The 15,551-nt window shown below is 53.4% G+C and overlaps 8 protein-coding genes across 8 annotated transcripts; 5 read left to right on the forward strand and 3 right to left on the reverse strand.

The window, feature by feature from the left end:
• Positions 1–496: 496 nt before the first annotated feature.
• TrAtP1_004430 (uncharacterized protein) lies at positions 497–2,201 on the reverse strand (the record flags this gene model as incomplete). The annotated part of the gene is made up of 5 exons (XM_066112295.1): positions 1,747–2,201; positions 1,049–1,133; positions 964–972; positions 673–896; positions 497–574 (listed from the first exon to the last, which is right to left on the reverse strand). Exons 1-5 carry the CDS (start codon positions 1,819–1,821, stop codon positions 497–499), a joined length of 471 nt encoding a protein of 156 aa, XP_065968378.1. The 5' UTR covers positions 1,822–2,201.
• Positions 2,202–3,245: 1,044 nt separating this feature from the next.
• On the forward strand, positions 3,246–4,571 carry TrAtP1_004431 (uncharacterized protein; the record flags this gene model as incomplete). Its single annotated transcript, XM_066112296.1, has 2 exons — positions 3,246–3,545; positions 4,566–4,571. The coding sequence occupies 2 exons, from the start codon at positions 3,246–3,248 to the stop codon at positions 4,569–4,571; spliced, it is 306 nt and encodes a 101-aa protein (XP_065968379.1).
• Positions 4,572–4,589: 18 nt separating this feature from the next.
• Positions 4,590–5,027, forward strand: TrAtP1_004432 (uncharacterized protein; the record flags this gene model as incomplete). The annotated part of the gene is made up of 3 exons (XM_014083957.2): positions 4,590–4,650; positions 4,712–4,929; positions 5,001–5,027. 3 exons carry the CDS (start codon positions 4,590–4,592, stop codon positions 5,025–5,027), a joined length of 306 nt encoding a protein of 101 aa, XP_013939432.1.
• Positions 5,028–5,393: 366 nt separating this feature from the next.
• On the forward strand, positions 5,394–6,683 carry TrAtP1_004433 (uncharacterized protein). The gene has a single exon (XM_066112297.1). It carries the CDS (start codon positions 5,608–5,610, stop codon positions 6,421–6,423), a length of 816 nt encoding a protein of 271 aa, XP_065968380.1. The 5' UTR covers positions 5,394–5,607; the 3' UTR covers positions 6,424–6,683.
• A 474-nt stretch (positions 6,684–7,157) lies between these two features.
• TrAtP1_004434 (uncharacterized protein) lies at positions 7,158–9,264 on the forward strand (the record flags this gene model as incomplete). The annotated part of the gene is made up of 11 exons (XM_066112298.1): positions 7,158–7,609; positions 7,666–7,742; positions 7,799–7,866; positions 7,921–7,991; positions 8,053–8,127; positions 8,203–8,302; positions 8,421–8,430; positions 8,538–8,649; positions 8,713–8,840; positions 8,909–9,070; positions 9,143–9,264. The coding sequence occupies 11 exons, from the start codon at positions 7,158–7,160 to the stop codon at positions 9,262–9,264; spliced, it is 1,377 nt and encodes a 458-aa protein (XP_065968381.1).
• Positions 9,265–9,871: 607 nt separating this feature from the next.
• Positions 9,872–11,748, reverse strand: TrAtP1_004435 (uncharacterized protein; the record flags this gene model as incomplete). Its single annotated transcript, XM_014083959.2, has 4 exons — positions 9,872–11,178; positions 11,248–11,451; positions 11,525–11,622; positions 11,696–11,748. 4 exons carry the CDS (start codon positions 11,746–11,748, stop codon positions 9,872–9,874), a joined length of 1,662 nt encoding a protein of 553 aa, XP_013939434.1.
• A 683-nt stretch (positions 11,749–12,431) lies between these two features.
• TrAtP1_004436 (uncharacterized protein) lies at positions 12,432–13,091 on the reverse strand (the record flags this gene model as incomplete). The annotated part of the gene is made up of 2 exons (XM_014083236.1): positions 12,432–12,953; positions 13,038–13,091. The coding sequence occupies 2 exons, from the start codon at positions 13,089–13,091 to the stop codon at positions 12,432–12,434; spliced, it is 576 nt and encodes a 191-aa protein (XP_013938711.1).
• A 699-nt stretch (positions 13,092–13,790) lies between these two features.
• On the forward strand, positions 13,791–15,356 carry TrAtP1_004437 (uncharacterized protein; the record flags this gene model as incomplete). Its single annotated transcript, XM_014083961.2, has 1 exon — positions 13,791–15,356. The coding sequence occupies one exon, from the start codon at positions 13,791–13,793 to the stop codon at positions 15,354–15,356; it is 1,566 nt and encodes a 521-aa protein (XP_013939436.1).
• Between the last annotated feature and the right edge of the window lie 195 nt (positions 15,357–15,551).

Here is a 15,551-nt window from a genome sequence, read left to right on the forward strand (position 1 = left end):
CCTCTGTACTCCGCGCGATATGTGCGCAGCCGCTAGAGGAATGCGCCATCAAAGACAAGCTCAGTACTGTACAGTATGTGATACCGCTGCTCCGTTCATGTGCGTGTACCGGCAAGCTGCGAGCCAGACGCATGCCTGAGGCATATTCTGCATGAATATCAAGGCAATTCAGCTTCAGTGACACATAAACTAATCGTATACATCTGCTGCTTGCTGCCTATGAGATGGATAATACAGCTCGCTACGTGGAGATGTCATGAGTCGAACCTGCGGCGTGCTGCTGATCCGTCATGAGCGTATCAATATGGGCCGGTAGGGAAGCGCTGCAGCAAACAATACCTCACAGCCAAATCTGCACCGTATGGTAAAGCGCCCTCCAACACTTGGTGCTGCCTAATGCATCGAGCACCTGTGGCTTTTCTCATGTAAGGATCATCAATACGAGTGCTCTGATGCCGCTGCTTGTTGAAAGCACTATCCGTTATCAATGCCGCGCCTAAGCTCGCTCCTTCACACCCGTAGAAGCAGTAGCGGTAAACTCTGCTGCTGTTGTGAGCTTTTGCGCGTACCTCGTCTGACGGAGGGGAAATCAGAAAAAGGTACCGCGGGCAAGGTACCAGTACCTGCAAAAGTCGTATGACGGTACAATGCGTCATGCACCACTACAAGTACACCCTTCTCTGGTTCTAGCTTGCGGTGGCACAGCTTCCGAGTGCTCCGCCGCTCCACGCCAGTTTGGAGCATCAATATCTGCCCGCTAGCGAGCTCTTCGCCGTGGTCCCTCGTATGGATTTTCTCCTGCATGCTTGTGACGTTGCGAAGAGCGAAGCGTGTGGCCGGCCACTGGTACCTTGGATTGTTTGCTGGAGCGGTCTTTGCCTCATTACCACCGACATCTCCCTGGCCGAGGTAGCGTAGCACGACGGGCCATTGTCCCTCTCTGGGGACTCATACCCAGCATACCATCCTGGTCTGGACAATTATTAGTAGTGCTACTGCTGCTAGCAGCATTGGCAAAAAGTCTATGCCGAGTATGGTATACACGCACGAAGTAATACCGCGTGGGTAGAGCAGCCCTTGACGGCGGCGGTAGCACTCACGGCACGGCCGATGGAGCAATCAGCAGCAAGAGGCTAGTAGCCGTAGTATGGAAGTCGAAGAGGTACAGCCAGCGCCCTGGCTCGTTTCAATAATGCTTCGAGAAGGCCGAAGCACCAGAGAGTACGACGATGCGCACGTAGTACGATCCTACTGCTATGTAAGGTAGCAGCCGTTTCCGCCAGGCCATGCTGCGTGTTGCGTCCCTTGTCAACTGGAAACTGCCAACACCTGTGCCCACTGGGTACAGAGAAGCCCCCGTCGCTGAGATTGTCGAGTAACCGAGAGAAGAACAGCTAGACCGTGGCAGAAAGACCAGCGCCCCAGTTTAGGTGTGAGACCAATATAAGGGGGAAAGGTAAAGAGGAGCTCCGCGCTAGAGGGTGAGAATATTGGACTGTGGCAGCAGTCGGCGCAACTTTCTGGCACGCTGGCACGCCAATGCGTGTGTTGCAGCGAGCAGCGCGACTGATTGCCCAGGAGGCAGGGCTGCCTCCCCATAACAATTTCCCCATGGCTGCTTTGAGAAGGGCCATATTACTGGGTACCTGTCATACAGCAATGTCACGAAGCAATGAGACTTCTGGAAGCCGTGGCGGCCATCTCAATTTCCGCAAGTCAACACAGACATGCCAATTGGATCTAGACCGTCCCCTGCTGGCCGTCTTCAGCCGGGTTGAGACTTGAGAGAGCCAATGGTGCTCTGCTCTCCATGGCAGCCATGGAAGACACGGTAACAAACGTGTACAAGTATGTGCTCTGTAGAGCGCCCACAAGCGCTGGGAAGCACGTGTAAGGATTCGACGCGAAACACGCCGCCGAACATCCAAACCACCCAATACAACGCAGTGGTGGTAGTACTTGTATTGGCTGGCGTTAACCAGGGAGGCCGTGTATATGCAAACGCAGCTCGCGCTCGCATGCCGTCTCTCGACACCGTCCAGGCCCGTTTCGTTTGCTGCGAATGCCTCTTCTCATACTACTGCCGGAATTGGGGCCTTGCTCTGAGTCCTGTCGCTGCGCAACCGGCGAAAAGGCATGGGTAATGGTGCAGGCAACTGAGGTGTGGCACCGCCAGAATTATAAGGAGGGTGCCAGTAGTAGTACGGAAAAGCAGTAGCATCAGTATTATGGAGCGAGAAGAGGAGAAGAGAGAGCACTGAGAGGCAAAAAAGCGCAGGAGGGAGGCGCGATACCAAGAACCTGCTACGGTCCAAGGTTCCAGGGAGGCAACACGGAGCTAGCACTCAATGCTAATACCGCTACCGCTGGGAGTACAAGTACAGCCACTCCAAGGATGAGGGAGGTATGGGCGGCTGCAAGTATACAGTGCGGACGCGCAGACGGACGATGGGATACAAAGGGCGTGTACTGTCTGTGGGAGGGGAAGGCTAAGGAGGCCAAGTACCTGTACAGTATTGCGCGATCAGTTTGCGAGCAGCACTTTGCCTGCCACCACCACCGGCCACTCGCCTGGCTCTGCATATGACGATAGCCTGTCGCTGAGCTGGGAGAAGATGGACGCGGTGGCTACGACTTATGCGCGGTGGTGCGTCTATGGGAGTGGCCACGGACGAAATGCGCCTTTTCGCAGTTGAGTACAGTACCTGTTGCGCAAATCAAAGCTTGATGAGGTGGTACATGCCTGCGAATTGTTGTCAAGAAGCAGCAGCAAACGCTGAGCAAAGCAGTGGCTCGCCTGTGTAAGTCATGATGATGCCAGCAGAAGGAAACAGGTATCCAAGACTCATCTGCTGCAAGGAAGCAGGCAGGAAATTACTCTGGCAGTTGCAGTGCTTGCTGCTCTACTTGTCTACCTAATGCCATGCTGCTGCCTGCAACAAATGCCTACCCAGGTACACAACCATCCATGGAGCGGCTGGTTGATCAAGCCGCATCCTGCAGTTCCTTGGCTCTGCGCGCATACCTACTTGTACAAACACAGAGGTAGGACCGAGGGCAGCAGTAACAGGGCAGATGAGCAACACTCATCAATGCTGCTTGGTAAAATGTTGGTAATGGCAGTGACAATCGATCGTGTTCTACTCGCGGGACAGCTGTAATCAACCACTGGAAAAGAAAGACAAGAGATGCATGTCAATATCATGCTGCTCGCCTTGCAAACTTGATGTGCAGAAGCGGCAGCCATGATCCCAGAGCCAGAGCAAAGGACGAGTACTCGGCAGCAGGCAAACAAGGGCGCAGGTACAAGTACCTTGCGGCCGGGACAGCACCCCATGCCCAGTGTGTGCTGCCCAGTGTGCGTTGCCCAGTGTGCCGCCTGTAGCAGCGCTCCGCCGCAGCCAGCACCCAGCAGCGTGTACTCCGTGCCCCATCCGCCCAGCAGTAGCAGTACCTGGCCGGCCTGCCCAGCCCAGCTTCCCAGCTCCCTCGGCCAGCGCCAGCACCAGCGCCAGCGCCCAGAGAGGGCACATTCGCTACTAGCGGTACGGTAGGCAGAGAGGAGGTACATGGCCCAGCAGCAAGCACCCCCCTCACCCAGGCCCAGAAACCGTCACCCCTCTAGGCGGAGGGTACAGCCAGCAAGCACAGAGGGAAAAAAAAATCGAGTGCGAGAAAGTTGTGTGGGTGGTAGCTTTTTAGGCCGTCCGGCGCGTGCGCGCGTTCTCTCCGCAGCCCGCACTCGCAATCACCCGCCCATAGTAAAAAGGCTGCTTGGCCCTCCCCCATACAAAGCTCGCCTCCCCTTCTCCCTCTCCCATACAAATTCTCCCATACAAAAATCCTCCCATACAAACCGCACCCGCGTCCTCGTCGCAACACAACGCGCCTATCTCTGTGAGTACCTCGCCTTCGCCGTGCATCCCAGCCAAGCACCAGGTCACCAGCAATCACCGCATCACGCATCTTGCCCTGCGCGCAATTGGCTTTATTCTGCCGTTGCATCTTGTTTTTGCCTTGTTCCCAGCTTCATTTTTGCCCTCGCAGCTTTGCACCCACGGAGACTGCCTCTGCATCTCTGATCGTGCATTTGCTCTTCCTCTCTCATTAGCACGCTCTTTCGCCTCTGCTGCGCCTTGGATAGCTCAGCAGCGCACGCCGACTCAAGCGGCTCGCATCGAAGAGAAAGAAAAAAATCTCAACGTCGCGGCCGCGTTTGTCTTTGCGAAAAGTCTCTTCAAGTACGAAGATGGTTTTGACTTGTTCATTTTTGAGCTTCAAATCCCCCCTTGAGCAACGCATGCCGTCTCAATTGCCTTTTCACAGCGCGCTTGCTACCTCATGCTGAGCTCCATCTACCTCGAGCTACACCACAAAGCTACCCCTCTACATGGCCCACGTTCACTCATTCTCATTGCGCTTTTCGCTTTGGCGAACAAGCGCTGCGGCTGTTTGACGTGCCATGCCGGCGCTCAACTTTATTTCTCATTTTTTTTTTTTCATCACAAACACCACTCCAATCAACCATTTTGCATGCAAGGCAATCGCGACTAACGCATCTCTAGAAATAACAAAACACATCAGTCACAATGCCCAAGGCTGCATCTGGAAAGCGCGGTGCCAAGGACACCAAGAAGCGCGCCAAGAAGGGTATGTGATGTCTTCCACCACATGTACATGTGTCCAAGATTTGGTGGCTAACTCGGACCAGACCCCAACGCTCCCAAGCGTGGTCTCTCTGCTTACATGTTCTTCGCCAACGAGCAGCGTGAGAACGTCCGTGAGGAGAACCCCGGCATCTCATTCGGTCAGGTCGGCAAGCTGCTCGGTGAGCGATGGAAGGCCCTGAACGACAAGCAGCGTGCCCCCTATGAGGCCAAGGCTGCCGCCGACAAGAAGCGCTACGAGGATGAGAAGCAGGCTTACAACGTACGTTGATTGTTCCCTTGCTTGAGTTTGAGTTGCTCATGAGATCCTATACTGACATTATCTCTTGACAGGCTGACCAGGAGGACGAGTCATCGTAAACTGGTGCTGGTCGCGGGGTGAGAATGCTGAATCATGCTTATGGTGATTCTTTCTGCAAATGATTCACATAGCACTTGGGTCGAGGATAATGGCAATGAGGCCGCGTGCCTCGCTCTAAAGCCAAGCATAAAGGCCCATGCTGGTGATGTCGATTTCTTTGTATTTTGGGCAGGACGGTGTTGTACGAATGCACGGAATGGGTTGCGTACTATTTGCTTTCAGGTGCCGGAAATTCAACGGAAACAGGGTCTCGCATACTTGTAATTGAACGGGATAGTGGCCGGCAGAGCTACAATGCGATATCGAATACTTTTTGCGTGAGCTTCATTCGACGTAATAACAATGGAGCCATTGGGCCATGAATTGACAAGATTATACTACTGCTGCCTGACTCTAGAAATGTGACTGCATCTTGAAAACATCAAGGTGGCCAATATACGCTTGCACACTGGTAGATGCGACGCCGTGAGACTACAATTTCAATCTACCTATCCATCATCTCGAAGCGTGGCTTCAATTACTACACTACTAGCAGAATAGGTATTCTCCCAGCTTTCCCAGCTTTCTGCGTGGCTGGTGATGCGCATCTCGGCACGGATCAATCACACTTGCGGAGCTCTCGAGGCCGGAACCCGGAAGGACCCTCCGCTCTGGAATCAACCGAATCCATCCAAGCACAAACCGCCGGCGACAGACAGCCAAGAAAAAAAAGCGAGACGAGAAAACAGTAGCTCGAGAGGAAAAGGGGGCGAGGCCCGGTCGACGGAGGCCCGGCCCGCCCATCTCTGGCTCTCCACAATCTGCCATTCCAGTTCCCTCAGCCTCAAAGGCGGCTCTGCGAAGGGAAGCCCGTTTGAGGCTGGTGAGGCCCCGAACCTCGCAAAGAACCTCGGACCCCCGTCGTCCAGCCACATCCACCCACGTCGAAAAGCAGCGACCAAGAGCGATTCGTGCTCGCCCACCGCTCAATCAGAGGCCGGCCTGCTATCTGCCTCCACCGCAAGCGAGCCAATGGTCCCCCGGTGGGAGGAGATGCACCATCGGCCGCGATTCGCTGTTGGCGCTGGCCAGGCTCGTGTGCGTTACCAACAGAGGATGCTTTGCTGCATTCGGGCCATGCAAGTGCCGGCCCAATGCACCGCAGACCAGCGTCGGGTCGACACACGCAGACACGCAGACACGCTTGCTTTCGTGGCAGGCTGTGAGCTGCCGGAGCTGCTGCGAGGCTCCTGTGGCTCCAAGGCGACGGCAAATGGGGTGACGGGCTCTGCGTCTGCTGGTGGGCTGCTCGCGATGCATCCATCCGCTGGTCATCCGATGGGCTGCGTCTGCTCTGGACATGTCGAGGGATCTTCTTTTCTGACGAACAAAGAGCAAAAAAAAAACAGGCTGTAAACGGATTTATGCCAGACACAGCATTACTAGCAGGTCAATCCATTTGCTTGTGGCGCATGTCTCTCAACCCAATGCAACTGGATGCTGTTGGTGTTGCGACTCAACACCCTTTTTTCGCCCTTTCTTCCTTTTTCTGCCCTTTGATGCATTGGGCCGCCACCAATTTCCTGTGCTACAAACTACAGAGCAAGCGTGGGAAAAAAAGATCCCCCTCCACGCTCCCGGATTTGATGTTGCATGCTCTCTCTCATTGATTTCCCCCCCCGCCCACCCCGACTTTTAACTACTGGTCCACCCTGCCACTCCGACATTTCGATTTGATCTAATATTAACCCGACCCAATCTTCCGGAATCCTGTCTGGCTTCTCTTCGTCTCGCTGGCTTCGCTGCGGTCACAAGGAACTTTCTTGGGCTTTCTCCCTTCTTGCTCTGCGATTGACCGATAGGTGCAGAGGAATCGTATATTGTATAGAATTTGCCGGTGATAGCCAATCCACTTCCACCGGCGCCGGGAAGCGACGCGGCCGGCCAAACTTATTGTGAGAGCCCGATAGAGTAGGCGCCGAGTAGCTGGGTAATACTTGATTCACGCCGACTCGTCCAGGATATCAGTCCATCTCATCTGGCCAATGCTTGGATAGGCCTCTGCGATCCTCTTCAGGCTCTCGGTTTTGTTCCATTTCATCACAATTACTCGACTGTTTCTCTCTTTTCCCAACCCATACAATCCTGCCATGGAGGTAACCCTGCCAGTCGAGGATGCGGGGGCCACGGTTGATGCCCATCTTCTAAAGGGATGCTGCTTGGAAGCAGAGAGATCAGACAGCGTCTGGCTGCGCCTCGAAGGCCTCTTCCAAGCTCTGCCAGAGGCCAATCGTCGGCAGTTGCGGTCGCTTATCGACGAGATCAGGACCACTAGCTTGATTCTGCGAGAGCTGGCTGACCTGTCCCAAGTCCACCAGGACCGCGTGCCACTGGTGCTGGATCCTCTTAATACCATCTTGCCATGCCTGTCACGATCTCTGCGGGACATTGTAACGCACTATGAGGACCGGAACCTGACCAAAGTAAACCGCTGGCGGACCATGTTTCACGAAATGACCAATGAGGCGGGCGGTCTACAGCTTCCTCAACGATTCGTCGTGTATAATCATTATCTGACTGCCATCCGGAACCTATTATCCAGGTAATAGCCTTTTTTCCAATTGCATTTTTCACAATATGCTAATCTCATCACTCAAGATCGCCCGATTTCGATCTCAAAATGATGGAAGCGTTCCGCCTGCAAATTATGAATCTGCGAGAAGCAAGAGGAATTCGTATGCATCATCGTCAATAACAGGAACAATAAGCATTTGCGCTAACATGAGAATAGCTCCGCCTCCAATACAAGCTGGCCCTGTAGTCCACTACAGGACCATAGCTCCCATAGGAAAAGATACCGTAAGACAGTCTCATCCTTGCTAGGCAGCGTATCGCTTACACGTATTGATACAGTCCGTACATTGGGCTGAACAAGTCTTTTCTACACCTTTGCCCTCTCGGTCACCTATGAAGGGCGGGCTGCCGTAAGTAGTTGTATTCTAACGCAGGGGACATGAGATCATTCTCTCATTGACCAAATGCCAGATCCGAATCCTTTGGACCGCATCGACCGTGGGGTCACTTGACTATTCCCATCAACTCAAAGGTCCTCTTTCGACGGTAGGTTATTTACGAATACGTATTGCAATGCTCATTATTTTATCAAACGCGATGATGTAGCTAACTATCATCCAGGCCCATCGACGATGATAAAATCTCCCTCATCGCCTACTCTGATGGGCGGGATGGCTCCCCCTTACCTCCTGCTTCGAACATTTTACATGGGTGGACCATGGTTTTCTCTCCGCGGGGTTCATGAGCTATGTATCCAGCGGGAGAATGATTCCATACAGTTTACAAGATGGAGCCATTCCGAAAACTGCTCCAAGCTCTGGGCAACATTGCGCTTCCAGACCTGGGAAGGTATGTTGATTTTGACACGAGGCGCCGAGTGCCACTCATTCGCGTGACAACTCGCCACAGAATGGCAATGTACAGTAGATGCTGTTACTAACATGGTATGCTTACAGAGTTGATTCTCATGTACTGCACGTTCCTGGCCCTCAAGTCTCGCAACGCCTTGACAGTGCAGCTGGCGACCAAAGAATACGCTCTCAAGGGCGAACGCAAACTCTTCCAAGCGTGAGTTGCCTATCCTGATTTCACAACCCCATTCTCATATTTTTTTTCTCACACTTTAAGCAGTGCTATTCTAGACGATGGCTTCAAGCATTCACTCGTCATATATGAAGACCGGCACACTGGAGGCCGCCGTATCCACGTCGCCGTTTATGAAGGCGAGCTGCGCCAATGCCCCGTCTGGACAGCCTTTGGTTAGTATCACATATGCCACGCATAAAAAAGAGTCGAAAAGCTAAAAGCATGTCTTCTTTTATTACAGTAACGCATCAATCTTCATCTCCCACCTGGCTCAAACGAGTCAGCCGGAAGAGAGTCCGCCTGGCCGACGTTCAGCTATACGTCTTCAGCCAGCAATACAGGCAACAAACACAACGAAAAGGCACCGGAGGATCATTCGAACTTCAATTTTACAGCGAAGAAGGTAAGTCTTTTTTTTTTCCAACTGCCTCTTCTATTCGCTGTAGTATGCTCTTTATTCTAATGTCCTCTCAAGCCGCTCAAAGCTTCAGTGATCTATTCTACGTCCCCCAAAAGTCCAATACATCCCGGCCCATCACGCCCAGGCCGTATACACCGAGAATTGCGTCCCGGCCAACCACGCCAGGAAGAGCTTAATGTCGAACGACTCAGTCTCATATCTTCTTCTATCTCTTCCAAGTTTCTTTTTAAAACTACCTCGGCGACTCAAAAATGGTACAGCCTCAGGCAGCTTTTCACGACAGTAACGCTTCTCTTCTTTCTTTTCTTCTTCATCTTATATTTTTATACCCGCTCAACATTTAGCGAACAACTTAACGACGATACGACTGATAATCTAACGACGACCGACTGGCAATACGTTTCTTTTCTTTTTCTTTTTTTCCTGTTGGAAGCATGGCGCTGAGAAATAATCTACTCTCATCAAAAAAGTCTGTATAGGAAGATCATCTCAGCTAATTTCTAACGCCTATGATCCTGTTTCATGTTTTTGTTTTTTTGTTTCTTAAAAGTCTTCAAAAGTTGGCACTGCTTTGGACGTTGTAGCTACGCTCTTGAAAAAACGTAAAAAAAGATTGATTTCGTATAATTCTTTTGCTTTTAATACAACTTATTGCTGGGCATGACTCACTCATACATCTTTTGTTTTTTTAAAAACCTTCCGCCCCATTCAAACACACTATGCTTCGATTAATAAATAAATAAATAACAAACAGTATCTTTTTATGCACACCAAAATGCTTGCTTAGGTCTTGACATCGGGCTCATCACGGCCAATGTGCTCCTTGAACTTGAGCAGCTCTGTCGCAAACTTGACTTCATCCTTGAGGAAATCCTGAGCGTCAAGATCATATTTGGATGGGTCGCTGGTGTGCTGCTCAATGTACAGACGGATAGTGGCACCAGAGGAGCCAGTACCAGAGAGACGGACGACAATGCGGCTGCCAGAAGAGAAGCCAGCGTAGAGACCCTGGTTGGATGAGACTGAGCCATCGAGGTCAGTGTATGAGAAGTTGCCGGCCTTGGTGACAGTGCGCTCGCCAATCTTGCTGCCCACAAAGCTGGGGTTGGCAACCAAAGCCTCCAGCTCGCCAACAACCTTGTTGGCGCCCTCGGAGTCGACATCCTCATAATCGTATCGGGTGAAGAATGTACGTCCATACTGGGTCCAGAAGTCCTTCTGGATCTGCTTGATTGAAGGGGTGACACCAGGGTTCTGGACACCAAGGGCAGCAATAATGTTCAACCAGGCAATGACGGCCCACAGGCCGTCCTTCTCACGGATGTGGTCGCTACCAGTGCCGAAGCTCTCCTCACCGCAGATGGACAGCTTCTTGGCGTCAAAGAGCGCGCAGAAGAACTTCCAGCCCGTGGGGACCTCATAGCTAGTGAGGCCCTGTGCCTTGGCGACCAGGTCGACGGCGCCGCTGGTGGGCATGGATCGGGCAAGGCCGTTGACGCCGTTCTTCTGGAAGTAGGGGATGAGCTTGGCGTGGTGGGCAATGATGGCGAGAGAGTCTCCGGGGGAGACAAAGGCGTTGGCGCCGTAAATCATGTTTCGGTCGCCATCGCCGTCAGAGGCAGCACCAAAGGGGATGTTGTTCTTGTCGACAACCTCCACCAGGGAGTGGGCGTAGGTGAGGTTGGGGTCGGGGTGTCCGCCGTTGAAGTCGGGGCTGGGCACGCAGTTCTGAGTGGCGCCGCTAAGGCCAAGCTCCTTTTCGAAAATAGCGGTTCCGTAGGGTCCAGTGACGCCGTGCAGGCCGTCAAAGAGGACCTTGAAGTCGGGGTGGGAGGAGAAGAACTTCTTGATGGTGTCAAAGTCGAAGATGTCCTTGAGCATAGCGACGTAGTCGGCGGTGCTGTCAATGATCTCGACCTCCAGGGCGCCATAGGTCTTGGTGCCAACGGTGGAGATGTCAATGTCGGGGATCGAAGCGAGCTTGTATGATGTCAGGGTCTTGGAGGTCTCGAAGATTTTGTTGGTGACGGATTCGGGAGCAGGGCCGCCGTTGGCCAAGTTGTACTTGATACCAAAGTCGTTCTTGGGGCCTGGTTTAGAAACACGGCATCGTCAGCGTCTTCTCTCTTCAGCTTGGCAGATTCAGGTGAGGGACTTACCACCGGGGTTGTGGCTGGCAGTGAGCAGGATGCCTCCGGTAGCCTTGCGGATGCGAATGACATGGCTGGCGGCGGGAGTGGAAAGAATTCCATTCTGGCCGATGATGAGCTTCTTGACACCGTAGGCGGCGCCGATCTTGGCAATCAGCTGGATGACCTCGGGGTTCCAGAACCGGCCATCACCACCAATGACAAGGGAAGAGCCTAGACAGACGGAAGGGGGAGAATCATCAGCTTTCAGCTCGAGGCTGTATTTGCAGAACGGCATAGCTCATACCCTCAGCGCCCTCGGGAATGGACAGCAGGATGCTGGCAACGAACGCCTCGCTGTAGTGCGGCTTCTGGAAAACGACGACCTTCTTTCGGAGACCAGAACTGGTGATGCGAAGCTGGTGTCAGCAGATGCAATGCAAGCTTGTCTTGGAGAGTGGCGATGGCTGTGACGTACGTTCCGGGCTTCTGGTCCTGGAAGGGAGTAAACTCGACAGTCTTGACGTCCATGATGGCGGCTCAAACTCGGCGGGATCAGCTCGTAGGATGAGGGTTGGTGATGTCAAGAGAGAGAGAGAAATGGAAGCAGAGCTGTAGGTATTTATCGCTAATGATCCCCAGGCCCAGCGGGAAAAATAGGGGATGTCGCGAGAGCTTTAGGGGGCGAGGAGGGGAAGCTCCAGGATCTGGTGGGGGAGGTTGGGCATCTCGTCAAACGATGGAGGGGCAGCCAGTGCTGGCGGTGGCCCAATTCGCACTGTATGTGTATATACATCTCGTGTAGGCTGTGACAGTGCGAAGTAGCCCAATTTCAATGGAGCTGCAGCTGGGCGGTCAGTCGTTGCCTGCTCGTCCAACGAGACCCGAGCTTTGGGCCATCAATGACATCAAATCAGCGCGATTGGTGCTTGGGCAGAGGCAAATTGTGAACAGGTTTTCATTGTTACTTTTTCTGCTGTTGGCATTAATTCTTGTGCTTGGTGGCATTAGGAATTAGTGGTGCAACTGTATATGCACGGAATGAACGAGTGGGCAGATTGAGTAGACGAGTTGGGCTTCTGATGACGTCGAGCGTTGCATTTTAATATATTTGCTGAAGAAGCTATTCATCTGTTCAACTATTCCCAATGCACTCGCACCCAACATGTTGGCGCCAGATTCGCCTTTCCATACCCAATTGCTACCGTCCGTCATCACCGGCGGGCAAATATAGCCTCCCTGTAATATCTCGCCTCCTCAATGCTCTCCAAGATGTCGTCCCTGGCCTTGTGGCTCCCCTTCTTGGCCGGCGCCCGCGAGAGAACCTGTGGCGGGCTCCACCGCCGAGCAGCCTCCTTGATGGCACTAACGTCCAGGATGCGGTAGTGCAGGTGCTCCATCACTTTGCCGTACGGACCTTTTCGCAGAAAGGCCCTGTCGGCGTGCACGCTGTTGCCGGCCAGCAGCGCGGTGCGAGGCTTGGGGAGGAACGTTGTGATGTAGCGGTAGAGACCGTCGGCGGCCTGCTGCGGAGTCGTCTCTGAAGCTATCACGGCGGCCGTCAGGCCTGATTTGCCGTGGGTGTTGGTGCACCACTCGTCCATCTGGTCCAGACGAGAGGCCGGCCAGTGGACGACGGCATGGTAGCCCTCGGCGTCGATGATGTCGAGGCTTGCCGTAGTGAGAATGCAGTAGATTTCAATAATCTCCTCGGTATCGGGGTTCAAGCCGGTCATCTATCGATATACAATGCGGTTTTAGTACAGCTCAGCTCAGCTCAGCTCACGCCATGAAGCGGGCAGTAAGACGGCACTTCGCACCTCGCAGTCGATCCAGACCAGGGCATCGTCCAGATTGGACTCGGATCCCGGCATCTTGAATGATCGGATGTAACCACACAATGTCAATTAGCGAGTTCTGTCGAATGCCGAGGCCAGACTAATTGGCGGAGAAGGGACAAGGAAGAAGAGCGTCTCCCCAGCAATTGGCGTCTCATTGAAGTTTTGGTCCGATCCAGGAGAGCCTAGGAAAGTTCTCCAGGCCTGTAAGACGATACCTGTAGAGCCCCTAAAATCTCGGTCGGTACTCACTATTGAAGCTAACATAAGCCCCAGGCTGCACCGTAAGTGCTGTAAACTTCAGCCTATACCCCAAAACCTCCCCCCACCGAGAGCTTGTCGCCGTTAATCTTGCCCCATATAGTCGATAAGCAGCGCCATCATCTGATCCAGTTGACGGCTTCCCCCCTCATTTTGCTAGCACTGGAACGTTGCAGGGCCTCTCGTCCAATGCCTGAGAGGCCGTTAAGCCACTGTCTTTCATCGGCTCCAAGCTGATTGGGCGGCCGGTTGGGCTCGACAGCGGGAATCCCTGGCTAAAACGTGCCTTATCATGGGGATTATGAGTGGGCATCTATATATGTGTGCCTGCCAAGCCTCTATTTGACAACATACCCGACGCATGTCTCGTCTCACAAACAGCAACGGCCTACTAATCTATCATCATTTATTTATAGGGGCCATTCTCTCTCATAGTGCTCGCTTTGACAAACGTCTCTCCACTACATCGCCATCATGGCCTCGCTCAAGGTCTCCAATGACGCCGCCGGCGATGCCCATGTGAAGCCTCTCCCACGGCCCGAAATGTCAGACGATCCTCCCCGCTTCATCATCATTGGCGCCGGTGCTCGAGGAATTGGCTATGCGAGAGGCATTGACATCGCCAGCAACGGCGTAGTGGCCGCCGTGGCAGATCCGGACAAGTATCGACGAGAGACGCTCGGCAAGCAGCACATCTGGGGCAGCAACGGCCCCGGCCAAGGCCAGATGTTCTCAGACTGGCGAGACTTTGTCGAGTATGAGCAGGAGCGGCGCCAGAGAGTAGCCAATGGCGAAAAGGACGTCCCCAAGGGCGTCGACGGCGCTTTTGTCTGTGTCCAAGACCAGATGCACCGGGAGGTCGTTGTCGGCCTGGCTCCGCTGGGCATTCACATCATGTGCGAGAAGCCGCTTGCGCCGTCTCTGCAGGACTGTCTCGACATATACAAGTCTCTCAAGCCGCAGCTCGCATCCAACATCTTCTCCATTGGCCATGTGCTGCGATACAGCCCGCACAACATGATGCTGCGGAAGCTGCTGGTGGAAGACCAAATCATCGGCGACATCAACAGCGTCGTCCACACAGAGCCCGTTGGCTGGTGGCACTTTACGCACTCGTACGTGCGAGGAAACTGGAGAAACTCAAAGACTTCGGCGCCGTCGCTGCTGGCCAAGTGCTGCCACGATATCGATCTGATCCTGTGGCTGCTCTGCTCCCCGGAAAAGGCCGGAGAGGGCGAGCCTCATCTCCCCAACTATGTATCGTCGACTGGCGGGTTGCAGTTTTTCAAAAAGAGCCGCAAGCCCGCCGCCGCGGGATCTGCTACAAACTGCATGACTTGCCCCCTCGGCGATTCTGGCTGCAAATATTCTGCCAAGAATGTATATCTCAGTGCCAACTGCGAGGGAGTTGGCACCGGCAACACAGATTGGCCAATGACCACCGTCGTGCACGACATTGAAGACTTTAAAACGCTCGACGAGCGCAAACAGGCCGTCATCAAGGTCCTCGAAGAAGACTATGACGAGTCAACCCCGGAAGAAGTGGTCAGCTCGCGCAACTGGTTCGGCCGCTGCGTCTTTGAGTCCGACAACAACGTGTGCGACGACCAGTTTGTCACCATTACATGGCCCGAGTCCATCAAGCCCGCCAAGCGCGTCACCATCCAGATGGTGGCCCAGACCAAGAAGCAATGCGACCGCTTCTCCTACTTTTACGGCGAGCACGGCGAAATCTACACCGATTCCGAAAAGATCATCGTGCAAGACTTTGACACCAAGGAGACAAAGGTCTACACGCCGCACGCGGAGCACAAGGGCCACGGCGGCGGCGACTTGGGCCTCACGAGACAGTTCGTCTTGGCGTGTGACCGGGTGAAGAATCACGGGTGGGAGGCTGAAAAGGCGCAGAATGAGTTTGTGGGGTGCACGCTCGAGGAGGTGATTCGCAGTCACGCAATGGTGTTTGCTGCGGAAGAGGCTCGCGAGAAGAACATTGTGGTAAACTGGCCCCAGTGGTGGGACAAGGTCACAAAGGAGTAGGCCAGAGCTGGTTTGTTGACTTGCAATCCCTTTTTCCTCCCAAGTACCCCATTTAAAAGGGTATACATGACGGTTGTACTTGAAAATGATTTGATAAACACACAAATATATCCATATTCACTAAAGGCGCTTCATTATACTCTGATCCAACAAATATTTCCATCGCAATGTTCAATCAAAAACTTTGAAAGAGAT

Source organism: Trichoderma atroviride, chromosome 2 (genome assembly GCF_020647795.1).
Source record: "Trichoderma atroviride chromosome 2, complete sequence".
Classification (NCBI taxonomy): domain Eukaryota; kingdom Fungi; phylum Ascomycota; class Sordariomycetes; order Hypocreales; family Hypocreaceae; genus Trichoderma; species Trichoderma atroviride.

Excerpts from the sequence above, each read along its gene's own strand:
- TrAtP1_004433 (XM_066112297.1), top strand. The coding sequence starts at position 5,608 with ATGCGCATCTCGGCACGGATCAATCACACTTGCGGAGCTCTCGAGGCC.